Consider the following 18,595-nt stretch of genomic DNA (forward strand, 5'->3'; position numbering starts at 1 on the left):
CTTGGTTTCCCACTTGAACAGCAATCTGGCTTTGTAGTCTTTGAAAGCCATCTGTATTTTCTAGACCAATAATAACTTGACTGCGAAGAGTAGTTCTGAGTACCCATATAACAACAATCCATGAATCATACCATTCATAAAATGGACAATTTAAAAGAACAAGCAGTGAGTATGGCGATCAACATAAAACGAAGCTCTTGTGACAAGTCATTTTGCATTGTTACACATTGCGACAAGTGCTATGATAAATGGTTAAAAGCTGTAGTGTATGTCCCTTGTCCATAACTGAGAATTCTTTGCTGTTTTCTTTCTTACCATTTCCTAAATGTCTTCTAAAATATGGGTATTTTTTACAAATATACGCCTGAATGTTACAAAGTGCTCTTTTATGGCAGATCAATTTGTATTTTAGCTATAATTTTCTTTTCATGTACCACACCACTGTTCGACTCCATTTAGAGCCCAAGTGGTGTTTGCATTGTTTGCACTTTGACAAATATATGTGTTGCCAGTCTTCTGCAGCCAGGAGGGGATTTGCTCATGTTAATTAAAGTGTTCTAGCAATAGTTCAGGCAAGAAGAATCGCTAATGCTAAAAGCAATGGAGCATAGGAAAAGGTCACATCTCCCACTCTTCCCATTTTTAAATGTGGCTAATGTGCTGGTAGCTGCTGTGTACTTTCCAAGTATTTACATAGCAGTAAATTGTCAATGTGTACACACACTAGAATATTATGACAAGCACTATGGCACCTGAATGAAACATAAAATCAATTATTTTTTTTCAGTCTGTGGCAGAGCTTTTTCCTTTGCTAATTTAATGCCCCATGCTGCATTTTTATTGTAGAATTCAGTCATTATAGACCATTACAGCTACAGTTGTCATTAATAACACAGATTAGTGTCCTGTAGCAGTTGCTAGCAGTGTTGGAGGGGTAGAGCATAGATATCAGTCAAAAGTAAAAATGTGCATTTTTAAAAGCTAGGATGCAAGAGGATACTGAAGATGTACAGTAATGCTTTATTTATTTAAATAAAAACTACCACTTATTAAACAATGAACAATTTTAGTTTATTTGGAAACATGCAGGGAAGGGGGGTATCAGAACTTATACGCCAGTTTTACCCCTTACACCATCTCAACAGAAAGTTGGCCTATAGGGGAATGAACTGGCACAGGCTGTAGCGCAATTCTACCCCAGACAAGACCTGGTATAGAATTACCCTGCGGGCTGGATATATAAGAAGTCCGGAGCCTTTAGATATATGGTGAAAGGAGTGGAGTTTACATCACATGGTGGTGTACTATGTGCCCGCTCATGATAAAGAAAGCCCTCTAATTGTATTTTAAAAAATCTCGATATAACCTACTACTCAGCTCCCAGACTGGGCCACTAGATTTGCAAACATATAAAAGAAATTTCAATTTTACAATAACTTAACAGGATATTTAAGAGTAGTTCCAGCTTTGGTGGTGGTTATTACAATCCACTTAGATCCCACTTGTAAACTATAAGAGTTTGTCTATTGGTGGTGGACTCAATAGAGCAGTCTGCCATTATTTTGTGTCCAACAACAAAAAGTAATCAATTGATACTTTGATGTAAGGACATTGAACATTAAAGTTTATTTAGGACAGAAACAGATCTGCTGGGCAGAACAAACGACAGTAGTAATTACCATTTATTTATACTTAAAGGGAAGAAAACCTGAAATGAGGAACATATGCAATTGGCTGGGAAAGGGCCGACTCTACATAGCATCTAAGAGAAGATGCAGAAAGAAGGACCTACTACATGACATAATGCCAAGAAACTGTGTTATTCCTCTTGTGCACACAGAAGACTACATATTTAACATTTGTTGTAAGGTGAGGTAGACTTTAGAATAAATTCCAAAAATAATGGTTAACCCACAGAAGATCTAAAGTTATATTTATATTTCAAATTGGCTCTGTCTATTATGTATAAATTTAGAATCCATAAAACAGTTTGCACAAGAGGAATGTCAGAGGCACCGAGGAAGAGAATAGGACACGGATAAATGGGATTACTGATGTGCAAGCAATCTGGAGCCTACATCAATAAGCAACTATCTCACCACACTATAGTGAACACGTATTATGTTCAGGAGTGTTTGCAATCACTTCTTCCATCCTCTTGATCTTATTGATCTCCATGATTCTCCCATACTCAGTGGGAGAGTATGAAGTTTTCCAGCTGATGAGAGTTATTTGCTTTAACTATGTTCATAAATGGCAAATTTGGCAACTGAAAGGTGTAATTCACACATGGTAATGGAGTTGTATGTGCGCAGATATCAGCAAGTGAAAGTTATAGAAATAAAAATATTTACACAATGAATTCTCTTAAGAGAATCTGAAAATTTTACTTGGCTTCCTTAAAAGCACAGATAAAAACCATCAACATGTGTAAAATCAACAAATTCACAGAATGTACAGAATCAGAAGTAGATCTGATGGGTAGATTCCTTCTGCCTGATTCTGCCCTAATATGTAATTTGATAATCCTGAAACATAACCTAATTTGTTAAAAACGATATTTGAGTAATAGGTAAATTAACTGCAGAGGCTACTGGGGCATGGGGTAGCCTTAGCTCCCAGTGCCCGGCCAGGCTAGTAAACGACCCAGTAGCCTCTGTGTAATACTTACCTATTAGTAAAATAAAGTTTTTAGCAAATTAGGTTATGTTCCAGGATTATGAAATTACATGTTAGGGCAGAGGCAGAAGGAATCTACCATCAGATCTACTTCCGTCAATTTCTCATGGTAGGTTTCCTTTTTTTTTTAATCAAACTTATTTTTATTGTTTTTGTAACATATACAAATACATACATAAACATATTGTTACAGTCGTTACATGTACTTTATAAGGAAGCATGTACACAATCAGCCGAACATGGCCTGTATTTTCCTACAATCCTGAAGTACAATAAAACTAAAAACATTTATCCAAAGCATGGATCTTTTAAATGGACAAAATGCAATAATAAAAGAAAAATACCCCCCTTCCTCCCCATGGTAGGTTTACTTTAACACTACAAGTTACTAACACAATTTTTTTTTTAACTATTTCCCTAGTGTGACCCTTATTTTTAAATAGTGACCCATATGTATTAAAGTCTTTGTGCCATTTTTCTGTCCGACTAGAAAGAATGTGCAAACTGCTTGCACACGTATTTATAAGTGTCTGCCCCAGTTTTGTGTCGCGGCTGCACTGTGCCTGAACAGAGAGAAAAAATGTGCACCTAAAGGGATGTTTAGTGCCTAGTCGGACCGTGGGGCACAATTCTGTCCGATGTGCTCCAAAATTCAGTCAGAAATCTGCAACATTCCAAAAAAAAGTGATGCACACTTCCAGAGCAGTGCAGGGAGTGCCAGAAGACAGTGCCCCACAATTCAATGTGGAGCGTCCTGGATCCTTGAATACTTTTTGATTTTTTTTTATGTTTCATTGTAACATTTTCATCATGTTTGTAACATTTTTATTTAAAAACTAGGTTTCTACACAATTTGTTAGAGAGTTTTTTACGGTGCTCACTAAGCAGTTATGTAATGGGTTATTTTCATATATTGGGCTAATACAAACACATTGATACCAGGGAGTGAGTAATGGCACTCACCATTGACCGAAGCATAATTGGTGTTAACAATGACTGATTGTTAATTAGTGCCAAGCTCCTGCTCCGATCGCGCAGGCTTCTGAGCCTGTGCAAACACAACGTCAGTGTGGCACCTGGTGCGTGAAAGCAGCTGTTTTCACCACTAAACTGTCATTTTGCGCCTATGAATTACACAACATGGCCCAAACATTTTGTGAATGTTGTTAACAGTGACTGCATTAATATTTCTAGCTTGCACATTACAATATATCCTATTATAGAATCTGTTCTACTCCTTTTTCAAGTTTCATTGTATTCTAGTTTCAAATTTCTAAAAGTAAAACCAGGGACACTGGGTGGTACGTAAATGAAGTTTGTTGGAATTATGAAATATGAAAAGCAGCAATAAAATGAAACATTAAGAAAATATAATAAAAACCACTGAGCTGAATATGTAATGTTCATTTCATAAAACCTTTTTGTTAAGCTTTCAGCAACCTTATCTGTTTCTCATGCTGCTCTGTGTTTTTTTCTGTACTGCATTATACCACACCATACATTTCATATTAGCACAGTATATGGCTGGTTGTGCTTTGTGCAATTTCCCTTTCCTACTTTTAATGATTTTGCAGATTTTATAATGGGAATTGGTAAAATTTAGGCATTTAAATGCACCACTAGTACATAACACAGATGACGCTACCATTATTTAACAACACAAGACAGATTTAAGTTACATGCACAATGTTGCATATTTTAATGTCAACCTTAAAGGGGTTGGCCTGGAATTTAAGAAAACTGTGAAAAGCAGGGAATATCCTAACATCTCCAGTGCAGCCACATAGAGGGTCTCTGCAGTCCTGCAGCAATTATGTCATCTACAGTATTCACATGACCTCTAGAGTGAAATACTGGCATCAGTAGATGCAATGATTGCATGTATGCAGGAAAATGCTGAGAATCTCCATGGGTAGTCATTTTTATACCGCAGCTGGAATTTAGTCCAGCAATGAACAGTCATACAGCATAACATAATTTAAGAGAATTTGGACTAGAAGCCTACCCTGCAGTGACCAAACCTCTCATTAGCAGAAAGAATCAAAAGACTAGACTCACCTATGCTGAGGAGCTTGTTGTGTGGAAGAAGAAGAAGTGGTCCACAGTTCATTTTACTAATGAAAGCAAGTTTGATTAATTTGGGTCAGATGGGAAACATTATGTTTGTTGACAAACTGGGGAAAGACTTGAATCCAACATGTATAAAGAAGTCAGTGAAAGGTGGTGGAGGAAGTGTCATGGTTTGGGGAAAGTTTTCTGCAGCAGGACTTGGATCTCTCTTTCAGCTACATGGCAGCTACAGAGTAATTGCAAGTTTGCATTAGAAACTTCTTCAATAACATATGGTTTCTTCCTTGCATTTATGACTCAATCATCTAGCAATTTTCATGCAAATCTCCCTGTCACAAAGAAAAACAGGTAAAGCAATTCCTTAAAACAGAAAACGCTGAAATAATAAAATGGCCAGCTCAGAGTCCTGATCTATACCTTTGCTTAGAAACTTATGGCCAAAAAAAACCCAAACATTATCAAAACTGTGGAACAGACTGGAAAAAGACTAGACCAAAATTGCTGTTGGATTGTTGTAACTTTGTTGAAAATGTATTTTTAATCTTTTTTTAGTGTGTGTATGTATCTGTAGATTTTTTTAATCTCTTTCTGATGGGGCACAGTATACTTAGACCTCTCTATAATAGGGCAGATTATATATAGATCTATCTGTAAGGCCCCTTGCACATGAGCTTGGACTTAACTAGGCCATAACCTGGATGAGCACTGCTGCCGGGTTCAAGAGAGAGAAAGCGTAAGTGTGGAGAAGAAAGACACACACAGGCTGCAGGTGCCCCGTCCCCCTGGGACACACAACCTGCTGCTAGCGGGGAGCCAGGTAATGTGAATACTTCTATAACGTACTTAAAAGAGTCAGAGTTCTGACAAAAGCATTATTAAAAACCGCATAGCAGAGGATCTTGGAACCTTTTCCCAACTAAAAATGACATTCCTGGTGACAGGTTGGCTTTAAAAAAATATAGCAACAATCTGTAAACAATTAAAAAAGTCTAATAAAAAAATAATTTATAGAACTTATAGACTTTTATTTTTCAGAATGAAATAAATATTCAAATAAATAAATCATAGCAGTGAAATTACATGGCACAAATATAAAAAACATTTTATGTCTACTCATTTCTTACTTATGGTTCTGTCTATTTCTCTTTTTCCTCTTTTCTTTTGTTTGTTATTTCTAAAAAAAATAGAATCTTATTATTCATTCAGCTAATATATCTTGCCTAAATCCATCAAAATTCTCAATTATTGCCTAATTAATGTTTAATATGGCTGCATGATTCTCCTTGAAGATATAAATGTCACATGATTCCAGAAAGAAGGGAGAAGAATAAAGAGTAAACATGAGTTACAGCAAATAACAAGCGCACAATGGGACGCTTTGTGTCTCTATTGAAGTCTACATATATCAGGATGAGCCTTTTTCATAACAGACAAATCAATAGAGGTTACACATCTTATTGTCAAAGTGCACAAAGCAATCAAAGTCCCTCAAATTACACCTTTTATTAGATGAAATAGAGAGAGGAGAATACCCATCGATCCTTAGATAGTCTCCGTAGGAGCCCTAGATAGTGACATTTCTCCCTAACAATGACTGATATCTTTGTAATACACATTAAGGTGCAAGAGAATGTCCAGTATAATAGTTATTTAGTTACACAGTTATAAAATCTATTTAATTAAACAAATTAAAATATTTTAGGGAACATTGTACACAACAAATCAAGGCCTGACGAGGAACTTATGTAGATCTGAATGTTGTAATACCTGCAGATAAACGCTCAGCAATGGTTACACTGTAATAATAAGCACATGTCTCTAGAAGAGCAATGATTAGAATCATAGTCTTATAGGTATACTGTTATTGCCACATTTTGGTGATTTAAACTCCTTAACGCCAAGGCCCTTTTTTGTTTTTGCGTTTCCATTTTTTACTTCCTACCTTCAAAAATCTATAACTTTTTATTTTTCCATGTACAGATCTGTGTAAAGGGCTTGTTTTCTGCATAACAAATTGCACTTCATTGTGACAGTATTTACGATTCCATGGCGTGTAATGGGAAGCAGGAAAAAATTCTAAATTCTGTGAAATTGGTGAAAACATGCATTTGCGCCATTTTCTTTGAGCTCGGATTTAATGGCTTTCACGGTGCGCCCCAAATGACATGTTGTCTTAATGACCAATTTGACATGCTTTGTGCAGCGCTGCGTAATCTGTGTGCGCTACATAAATAAAGAATTATTATTATTCTATGGGTCTGTGCGATCACATGGACACCATATTTATATAGGTTTTATGATGTTTTCATACACTCCTCTGCCTCCTGTACAAAAAAAAAAAATTCTTCATTTTGCCATCTTCTAGCACTAATAACTTTTGCATACTTCCGTGTACAGAGCTGCTTATTACAGATCACCACTCCCCAATGACACTGCCCACACGCCAACGGCTCTTTAATGCTGTCGACAGGTTTGCTTGCGATGATGGAAGGGTTTGCTTCAATATTGAGAGCCTTCTCCGTATCCCCACATTTGAAATGTGACATACTAATAGGTCACACGTCGGTAAGGGGTTAAAGCCATATGTTTAACTTCATTCTAATTATGGGTAGTGATCATCATCCCTTGACAGCAACAGGATTGGACACCAAAAAATAATCAATACTGTATGAACACAAGTGTAGCTAATGACTTGCAGGACCCGGTGCAAAAACCTGAACTGACCGTATAGCTCCTCCCCGTGCCTGAATTAGTTTTTTAGTTGTTTGGGGTGGCCATAGTGTACAGGAGTATTTTCCGCAAATAGTCACTAGAATAAAAATGCTTAAACTATATAAGTGCTCTATGATGCCATGGAGTTGATAAGTGAGCTAAATTTCATGGAGTTTGCAAACTAAAATGTAGGAGTTGTTGTAATTCTGACATCTAAATTATTTTAGCAATTTTCCACCCAGGAAAATTAAATTCACTAATGACCGCAAAGCTGCAGTCTTGAAGGCTACTCTATGTTACAGTACCCACCCACAATATTTTATTGCTAGGGTCATACCACAGCTAATGAGTTTTTATAAATTTTACTTGATTCATTGTTTATGGTACTAATGTTATTTTGAGCAAATTTTGGTTCAAATTACTGAGCCTCAGCATGCTTGTGGTTTTTTTCATGTTTGACATTTCCATGATTTCCCCTTTTAGTAGTTAAACAAGCATTTGAAAAGATATCATACATCTATCACTATGGAAACATGGTGTAATCTTTACAAATGTTTGGGATCCTGTCTTTTGATAAATTACAGTAAATACAGTGTTACTCCAAAAAATAAGGCTAAGGCTAAGCATGATGTTTCAGCCTTTTCAGAGTAGGAATGAAATATAAACTCTACCCTGAAAATAAGCACTCCTTACAAATGCTATATATTATGTTATCTTATCTAAAACCCCAATTCTGGTTTAGTTTAAAGACAAGAATATCCCCTTAATATCACTGTGTCTCTAGGTGCTACAGAACTAGAGATATCAACTGTTAAAGTTATATTCAGGAGTGTTATTTTCATGTACAGCTCCCAGTCCATCTGTAACTTTAACCGGGGATATGTCCCTGTCTATGACATCTAGGAATACAATCCTTGTGTAACATTAAAATGTAAATGCTCCTCTTTATAATGATGTGTTTTATGATGCCATGCTTGATAAGATAAAGCTGTTTTAAGATTGCCCCCACCATCCTGTCAACTGAAAGCAGCATGGAGAATTAGGAAGAAGGAGCTGCGTGGAAGAGGGAACAGGCAGGTGCAATGAGCTACTAGCAGCTACATGGACAAGGAGGCTCATGTAAGAAAATTGGGTCCCACGATTCTACAAGCAATAGAAGCACAATAAATTCAGAATGGAATTTAGATTTGTGAGAGTTATAATGATTTTCCAAAAGATGAAGCTTATGATAGTATTTTTCCAAAATTTTCCAATTTTTTTTGGTGAAAATCAAGACTCACTGTGGATTTTTTTTCATGGAAAAAATAAGCCATTTCCTAAGAATAAGCCCTATCAAATTTTTCTGAGCTAAAAATAATATAACACTGTGTCTTATTTTCTGAGAAAAAGTCTTATTAACAATCAAGGATGTTTTGTGGATACTGATTTTCTATAAATACTATTTGAGAGTTAACTGATCAAAGCAAACCATTTGTATTAGGAGCCTTTTTTCCCACTTGGTATATTTTGAGGTCTTTCATTAAATGATATTGTAGGATTATGTAAATGGGATAATATGTGCTCCCGCATGCCTTTGATATAGTGTGCTCTGTGTATTCTAAAGATTATGGCCTCCCGCTGTGCAATAAGAAAGTAGTTTTACATATCAGTAGGATGCCTTGAGAAAAAGCTTTATAGCAAAGAAGGTCAGCAATGGGCAGAATAACTGATTCATGGCCAATTGATTGGCATCAAGTATTTGTATTGATTTATATGGCATGGATATGGATGATCTTCTTTAAAAAGATGAATTAAGGAAGAAAAAGAAAATGTTTGAGAATTTATTACAACTTTGTTTATAAAAATATTTGTTCTTTAATTTTCAGGAGATGGTGGTTGGTCACCATTGGACAGTGATCATTATCAGTGGCTTCAAGTGGACTTTGGAAGCAGGAAACAAATCCGTGCAATAGCTACTCAAGGGAGGTACAGCAGTTCTGACTGGGTCTCTCAATACCGCTTGCTCTACAGTGATACTAGCAGGAACTGGAAACCTTATCATCAGGATGGAAATATATGGGTAAGGAGTATAAATTAACGGATTTTATATTATAAATACCTTTCTATTACTTATATTCTAACATTATAAGTAGGGATGAGCAGACCCGTTCAAGTTCCAAACCCAAATACTCGCCACCACCAGTAACAACTGCTAACAGTGCTAACCCATATCGTGGGTGTTACGAAAATGCTGTCGGCTAATCCAAGGATCATCGCTGTCCGTGGCATCATCAGGTTGCCACATTCCCAGAGTAAGAAGCAGTACATGTGCCTGTGCTGGTCCTGCTGGTACTCTGTACTAGCAGTGATCGTGGGTGTTACCTGTGGGTGGAGGCGGAGCCAAAATTATAGCTGATTATGGTTCAGGTCTGCTCATTACTAGTTAATAGTCAAGTTTTTCCTAAGAAAAGCAAAACTGCTGTTGAAAAATATCCCCCATGAATTATATATATATATATCTCACCATATCATTACCTAAAAGGCATTTTCCTCTGTACACAAAGTAGGAGCCTAGTAACATCTGGTCTTAAGAATGGTGCATGATGATGTCTGTATAGAAATTACATATGTTGTAATGCTTTTTAGAGATGTTGGAGATAGCAGAAAAGTGATTTATACGGCCTATAGCCTATACTTCATATTCAGAGCAAAACATGGAGTTTACAACGAGTTTGAAGAAAGGAAAAAAACTGCTTTTTGTGGCTTTTAGATCTTAAACTAACAGTTTTTAAAAAAATAAAGGAAAATTCATTATTAATTTTATACACACAGGCTTTTTATTAAAAATGCAAGGTCTTTGCCAAGAACATTGTTAGTATTAGTAATATGCTCATTTATGACAAACTGTAGTACTAAAATATTTGAGGCTATTTCTCGAAAACGTGACAACCTTTTTGTTTTCCTTTTTTCTGATTATTGATGAATAAGATTAATTAAACTCCAGATTGTGTTGATTGCTGAAATATATTAGGCACGCAGATTCAATTGTTATGGTTCAGTGAAAGAATAGACAAGAACAATGGTCTGATGGAGAATAGAAATTTATTAAATGCCCTTGCACGTCCTGGTCCTTTAACACAGATTTATTTGGTAGTTTTACTTGTTGTTCTGGTTTATGATGTATGTATGTACTAGACAACATGTCTAGTTAAAAGAAATAAATCATATAGAGGGCTTCTCTGGATAGGTTTTTGTGTGAGTGTACAATTAACTGAGGAAATTGCTTTCAAAAATAGTGTATGGAAAGCAAACAACTGAAGCATAACTAAGCAAGCATGTCAAGGTCGTCAGAGAATTCTCCATTTTATTCAGGGAAATAAGCCTAGGTCTAAAGAAGGACCTAAGAGCAAGACACCGGGCTCAAATGTAATCCAACACATCTTCACCAACATTATCTTAATGGCTATTTAACCTGATCATATTACTTCTTAATTTGTAAATTGCACATAACAGAACATCTGGGTATTGGGTTGAGAAACATTATAATAATGGTGTGCTACTAATGACCTTTGTGGTTAATGTATAAAACAATTTAATTTAAATGCAAAATTAAAGAGGTTAATTTTACAAGCTTATCTGAAATGACATTTACACTCTGGGTGTTTGAATATAGGAAAATTATTATAAATATATTGAACCATTCGAAAATATAATTAACTTTAAAGATTTAACCCTTTAACATTAATCATTTATACCTTCATTCATTTTGGGGCTGATGATGCAGTACATTTTTGATCTTGTCTTCATTACAATCCATCCAACATACACAAAACCATTAAAAACTTTAAAAGGATTTTATGACATACAGAAAACCCCTCAGGGGGTAGGTTTCTCATGAAGGAACAAAGCATAATCCCTGTTCCATTGACTGCCCTCTGCTCTGTAGGGTGTAATATCCCATCAGACATGAGTCAACCACAAGACTCAGTGTTCATAGGCCCTCCATTCAGACTTAGCCACTGAGACCAGTGTTGCCATCTTAATGTATATAAAGTTATCACTTCTGGACCAACAGGAATGGAATCTTCAGAGACTGAAGATCCATTGGTAAAACATGAGAAGAGAAATCTTGGGGGTACTTGGGGTTTCATTTCCCTATTGCTTTGTATATAATCACAGCATCTGTTTATATTGATAAAACACCACAAAAACACTAGTGTATGAAAGTATCAGTGCACAGTCAGACTAGACAGTCTTATGGTGCACCAGATTTATTAAAATGTATCTGATGCCAAATGGCAAATGATGATGGATGATAAATCTGGACTTGTTTAGTCTAGTCTAACTTTGTACCTCCAATTAGTTTAGCATACACCCAAAAATTGTGCCAAAATCATGGTGCTTTAGTTTTGGGCTCACCCCTCCATTCATATTAAGCCACTAAGCCAGTGATGGGCAACCTTTGGAGCTTGGTGTGTCAAAATTCACCAAAAAACTGAGCATAACTCGGGTGATGTGTCACCGTGAGAAAAAAAAACATCATTTTGTGATATTTATAGTTTAAATAACAAATATGTATAATTATTTCACTTCTAGGGTACTTTAACCCTAGGTTGTCTGATTGATCCTACCATGTACTGCCATACTACAGTATACTACAGTATGGCAGTATACGGGGATTTTCCACATCATCTATTTATTACAATGTGCAAATCGCACATTGTAATAGATCGTTACAATCAGACACGTGTGAAAATGCTTAGTAACCTGCAAACTTTGTCATGAAAGGTTGCAGGTTATAGTGAGACGCAGGTGCCGCTGTCTGCATCTCCTTCATGAGGAGCAAAATAATCGCAATGTCTGACGATTTGCAAGGCGTTGTGATTATTTCAGGGCTTGTACGTCACAAAACTGACACACAAGCCCTGATGACTGTCTTTCATCATACAGTACACTGACATTACTCACTGTTTGTTGTCTTGTATGTATGATGAGAGTGGTTGTCCTCCCTCATCCCTGCTGTGGAGATGGTCAGTGTAGAGGTGGCCTACCACAACAACTCCCCCCAGCACAACTTTCAGGAGCTGCAGAGGACTTTCTGGAGTTGATGGTCGGGTCACCTCTCCTGGTGCTGAGCACGGGATGATACCTGTGCTGACTGGAGACACGAGGCACAGCTCACACAGGGGGAGGGCCCGGTGGAGGAAGAGGAGGAGGAAGTGCTGTGAGCTCAGTGCATGGCAATCTCTCAGCCTCCCGGCTACTTCACCTGGCCGTGTAGGAGCCGAGGATGAAACTTAACTCTCCGGGGGCTGCGTGTCACTGAAAATGGCTAGGCGTGTCAGCACTGACACGCGTGTCATAGGTAAGCCATCACTGCACTAAGCCATACCTTTTTTAAGGTCATGCCACATTTGTCATACTAGTAGTAAAAATTTCTCAAAATTGTGATATACTGTATAAGGCATGTACACAGATAAATCTGTCTCTGTGTGTATCCAAGAAATGCCATATATGGAACAATACAAAAGTGCTCTCTTTGCCTTTGTTTACTGTAAAATTGTGTTGTTCCCGAGGTAGTTTATCAGGAAAATTAACTTGCTGCTGTCAGGTTCCAAATATTACAGCTCTCTCCTTAGGGTTCTAAAATCAGCATAAACTGTAGTCAGGATATTACTAAGGAAGCATCCAAAAGAATTAATAAAAAAACATAACAAGACTTTCATGTACCAAAATACTGCATTTTGATTTTATAGAATCAAAAGGAGAAAAGACAAACATTATTTATACTTTGCACTCAATCAATTTAATCAAGTTTAAGCTGCTAAAAAATTTACCATTCAGAGTGCGATTTTTAAGTGACAACTTTCCCCAAAATGGCAGCATCCTACTGGTATTACCTGTGGAATGGGGATTGAAACGGACCTGAACCTGGGGCCGAACTTCTAATGGGGGGACAGAAACTTTGCGGGTCAAGTCCATTCAACATCATATCTGGATCCTTACTGAACCCCTCAATTATATTCTGTACAACAGATATTAAATGTACAAGTCTGTATTTTACTGTTTCTCTGGATCCTTTTTTGAAAATTGGCAACACATTTTAAATGTTGAACACAAACTGCCATTAAGGAATCTTCAAAACATAAAGAAAGGTCAATGTATCACTATACTTAAACTTAATCTGTCGCTTCTAATATTTTCAATAAACCTCAAACAGAGCCTTATACAAGACTGTAAAGGTGTCTAAATGATTCTGCTGTGACTCCTCTACGTTGCTGCTTTTGTCCAAAAATAACATTTGTGCTGTGGCTGCACTATACCAAATGCAACACAAAATTCTGCACTGAAAGGGGCGTTCCGGTGCAGGGTCGTACCATGCACAACATTTATTATGTAAAATTGTGTTGCATGCTCTATGTTAAAGGTGCTGCAAAGAAAAGTTGTTGCACTCTGTTGGAGCAGTGGGCACCAGATTCATGAAGAACGTGCACCACAATTCATGACTCTGGCGCACCCTGCACAATACACATGCAAACTGCATATAGTGCAGTTTCCACAGTTTTTGATAAATGTTGGCCAATGGCACAGATATATGAAAACTGGTGCAATCTGCCTTAGTGCAGTTTGCCTGTGTAGTGTGGACTTTGCGTGACATTATTTAATATTGTTGCATGCTCTTTTTGATCAGGTCAGTTTTCAGGATGTGACAGTTTTATTTTTCTTAGTGCACTTTGCTACACAATCGCAACACAATTGCGATGAAGCGCAGTAATAAATGTAGCGTACACTTAGAATACACACTACCAGGCCCCTTTAACACCTGCAATTGGTGGCAGTACCGATCGTGGGTGATATTAGTGCCTATGTTCAGCCGGAAACAAAATGACTGAAGTTCGTGTCCGGGTTTATGTTCTGAGCTCGCAAACTTCAGTATGGACATGAACTTGGTGTTGTGAATCCACTCAACACTAGACTTAAGCATGATCATGTAGTTTAAACATTACTCTAAACTTAAAGAATTTTCCCCCAAAACAGCTGCACCATCCACTTTGGGATGTAGCCTATTCCTGCTGTAGGGTTTATAGCTAACGACAAAATATTCTCATTTCTCCAACAAAACAAACCACTCCTTTTGTATTTATACAGGGATTAGAGCATGCAAAATTGCAACATTTTGTACCTTTAACTCATCCTCTTTTTCCAGAAATTATCCATTAGGTTATAAATTTAAAGAAATAGATTTTTGAACCATTGCGAAAATCACATTGTTCAACAAATACACTGGGGCAGATTTACTTACCCGGCCCATTCGCGATCCAGCGGTGCGTTCTCTGCGGTGGATTCGGGTCTTCTGGCGATTCACTAAGGTAGTTCCTCCTCCGTCCACCAGATGTCGCTGCTGCGCTGAAGTTCCCCGAGGCCCGCTGGAATGCCCTGAAATTTAACGGCCTATACCTGGTGAAGGTATGTGCAAGTTTTGCAACATTTTTTTTTAAATGCGGCGGTTTTTCCGAATCTGTCAGGTTTTCGTTCAGCCACGCCCCCCCGATTTCCGTCGTGTGCATGCCGGCGCCGATGTGCCAAAATACGATCGCGTGCGCCAAAATCCCGGGGCAATACAGGGAAAATCTCCGCAAATCGGAAATATTTGGGGCGCGAATCGGGCCCTTAGTAAATGACCCCCACTGTTTTTGCTTACATTAAAATATTAGTGTTCAAGGTTGGCTCCATGTTTCAGTAGGCACCTGGGCAACAGACTCATTAGGCCCCATTGCAGTGAACTCATGTGGCAGCATTTAAAATTCAGAAACTGAAACAGTCTCCTGTCCTAAAATATTCCCTAGTTTATTATATCAAACAGACTCTCATGGTTATTTAATATAATCCCCTCCCACACCCTTGAATTCAATAAATACAGCCCCCCTCAACCTCATTCCTTATGTACAGCCTTATGTGCCCTCCCCCCCAGCATCTCTGTGCCCCGGGACTTACCCAGGGATACCTAGTGCTGGCACCAGCCCTGTGTATGTTGATATTAAATTTTTTCTTGAACACCTTAGCATTATGTTATAGTTTGACAATGAGCTTTTGGCTTTTGTTTGCTGATTTTATGGGATTTTTTCTTAACAGCATGTTAATATACAAAACCATTTGCTAAGCATCTGGTAAATACAGACCTGAATATCTAGGGAATTTATTTTTCTAGCAATAATTTCATTTATTCAAAACATAATTTTTCATTTTAATTTCCATGTATATTTGGCATCATCTGCCAATGAGATATAACAGGATGGGAAACTGGTACTTTCCCAGATTTGATTCCTATTCATCATACAAACTATTCCCTTTCATTTCAATTGACATTCGCATTTATCTTGCTGTTGTTGTTCTTGCTTTTTTTTTTAAGATAAAACATTTTTGGATGAAACATTTTGGTCAGACCATGTTCTATTCATTGTATTACAATGACTAGTTACTAGTATGTTGTTCATTATAAATGAGGTAAAACAACGTAATGCATAAGAAATGGGAGAATTGAGAAAAAATGCTAAATGCTAAATTTTCCCAGTCCAAAATCTACTGAATATACAGGAGAAGGCGAGTTTTTCAGCACAAAAAAATGTGCTGTAAATACTAAATGAGTCTATAAAAAATAAAATGGGAGACCAGTGGCAGGCTCTTTCGCAGGTCTTTGGTGCACACACTGACATCAGCCACTTCCTGACAACATGGTGAGTGCGCCAGGATGGGTGACGTGGCGCATGTCAGTATGTGCGCCGCAGACCTGCACAAGAATCTGCCACCAGGAAGCAAGAATAGGTCCTGTGAGTGGCATTGGAAAGGTGAGTACAAAGTTTATTTTTTATGTGCTGGGAAGGGGGCTGACCAGCTACATACTGGGGGACAGGAGGTAGCCTATATAATGGGCGGCAGCAGGAGGGCTATATATTGGGCAGAAGCAGGCAGGTTATGTACCTGGGGGGTGGAAGACAGGCTATATACTGGGGTCTGTCTGGCTATATACTGAGGGAAGGATTCTGGCTATAAACTGAGGCAAGATACATGCTACATACTTGGGGCTAGCTGACTAGCTATATACTGGTGGCAGGTAGCAGGCTATATACTGGGGGCTGGCTATATACTGGTGGCAGGATGCAGGCTACATACTGGGGCAGGCTATAGTTTGTGGGATGGCTGGCTGTTTACTGGGGGGCAGGGGGCTGGCAGGTTATATTCTGGGGGACAGGGGGCTGGCAAACTAGATACTGGGTGGAGGCTGGGACCAATGCATTTCCCACCCTAGGCTTTTACTTGAGTCAATAGGATTTCCTAGGTTTTTGTGGTAAAATGAGATACCTCAACTTATACTCGGGTCGGCTTATAATTGAGTATGTATGCTAAATCCTAAAAATTATTCCCATTATCATGAAATAATCAGTCTACTACACTATATAGAAAAATATACAGTAAAGGTAAAGGGATCACTATCACCAAACAATGTTATGAAATCCAAGCGAGCGGACGATGGATCTGCCTAGGACTGTGAGCTGAAGTATGAGGACTAAAGATTGTGTGAGTGTAGAGAACTAAATTTTAATGAAGTATTGTGAGTTGTACTTATTTTTACCAGGAGGAATTTATAGCCTTGTAAATAGAGAAGAACGATCAAGTGGTATTAAATTACTAAAACAAATGTTCTTATCTGGTGTTATCATTCCTGACTTGTTCTCTATAAAGTTCACAACTAGTTACACTCCTGGACACATCTCCAACCACAAGTTTACATGGGTGCCTGGCTTGTCAACATCTCCGCAAGCCCTTGACCCATACTTACATCCCCTCCTCTGTGTATGCAGTCCTCTAGTTCCCAGAGGATGCAGGCACCAGCTCTCTCTGCTTTTAGTAGCGACAGTGTGTACAACAGCATATGTCACCAAACTTGCCCAACTATATAGCCCAGTATTCTTTGTTCCTAGTTCATGTGGTCCCACTGTTGAGTGCTCCTGATTTTGCAGATTATTTTTGCTGCTGTACTGCTTGCCTTGACCCTCTCCCTGTTAACTGACATTTCTTTTGTTCTGGCTGCCCTGACTTTTGACTAACCTTGATAATTTGATGTCAATACCTATAATTACATTTTTATTCCTTCAAAGCAGAAAGAGCTGTGATGCTTCAGTGTTCAGTGTACAGGATAGATTCGTTAGGTTTGTTCTGTTGAATTTGTATGTAAGTTGGAACTGTATATTTTATAATTGTAACCCCAGTGAAATCTTTTTTGGTCTTTTTTTAGACACCTTTTTTAACTGTTATAGCTGTGTATTGTAACCTGAGGTACAGTAAGTAAATTGCCAACATCCAGAGGTCCGTTTGTAACTAGGAGTCGTCTGTAAGTCAAGTGTTCTTAAGTAGGGGACCGCCTGTATTGTTATCAAGTAGGCCATCACAGATGTCAACAATAGAAGAAAACTGTCACATTATAAGTCAAGGATAGTATCAAATACAACCTACCATTAGGCAACAATCACTGCTTCTTTTGTATCCAAGACTAAGATTCTTGCACTTTCCTGCCATATATACATTCATACTTTCCTGCATTTATTTATGCAAATGATACCTGAGAGGGGAACCAGGGGTTAGATGATCAGTAGATATACCGACCCCAGATCTCCAGTTGGGGGACGGGAGACAAAAAAAGACCTGAAAAAAAGCCGGCGCCTCATTTTCATACCTTTTTATCTATATAAACAATTTTGTTTTTAATGAAATTTATGCCTGATGAAGGTCCGGGTACCGGACCGAAACGTGTAGCATTTAAATAAACCAGCATTGGACCAGCAACACTGTCCTTGGATATTGATTCCGTGTTGAACGCCACTTCATCCTGCTCCAGTGCATGGGGCTCAGAATCTATTGCTGACTGCATTTATTTATGTTTTTGAATGTTGGAGGGGTTCTGTGCTTTGACTGAAATATTGTAGCGCCCAATTATTTTTCTTCCAAAACATTCTTGTGTGCCCTCATTTTCTTTAGATAATAATCCTGCTGAATAAACTATTTTGTTCAGTACAAACATAGTTTTCTTATACTTGAGAGCACATTTTATACTTAAAAGTTCTAATAATCCTCTTACTTGCATATTTGTATGTAAAAA

The 18,595-nt window shown here is 37.8% G+C and overlaps 1 protein-coding gene across 1 annotated transcript in view; it reads left to right on the forward strand.

Annotated features, from left to right (window-relative positions):
• Positions 1–18,595, forward strand: part of CNTNAP2 (contactin associated protein 2) — a 1,040,519-nt gene that overhangs the window by 332,889 nt on the left and 689,035 nt on the right. Inside the window, exon 3 of the mRNA XM_072153374.1 lies at positions 9,327–9,520. Within this exon, the coding sequence (XP_072009475.1) occupies positions 9,327–9,520 (194 nt within the window). The remainder of the gene's footprint in view (positions 1–9,326; positions 9,521–18,595) is intronic.

Source organism: Engystomops pustulosus, chromosome 5, assembly GCF_040894005.1.
Source record: "Engystomops pustulosus chromosome 5, aEngPut4.maternal, whole genome shotgun sequence".
Taxonomy (NCBI): domain Eukaryota; kingdom Metazoa; phylum Chordata; class Amphibia; order Anura; family Leptodactylidae; genus Engystomops; species Engystomops pustulosus.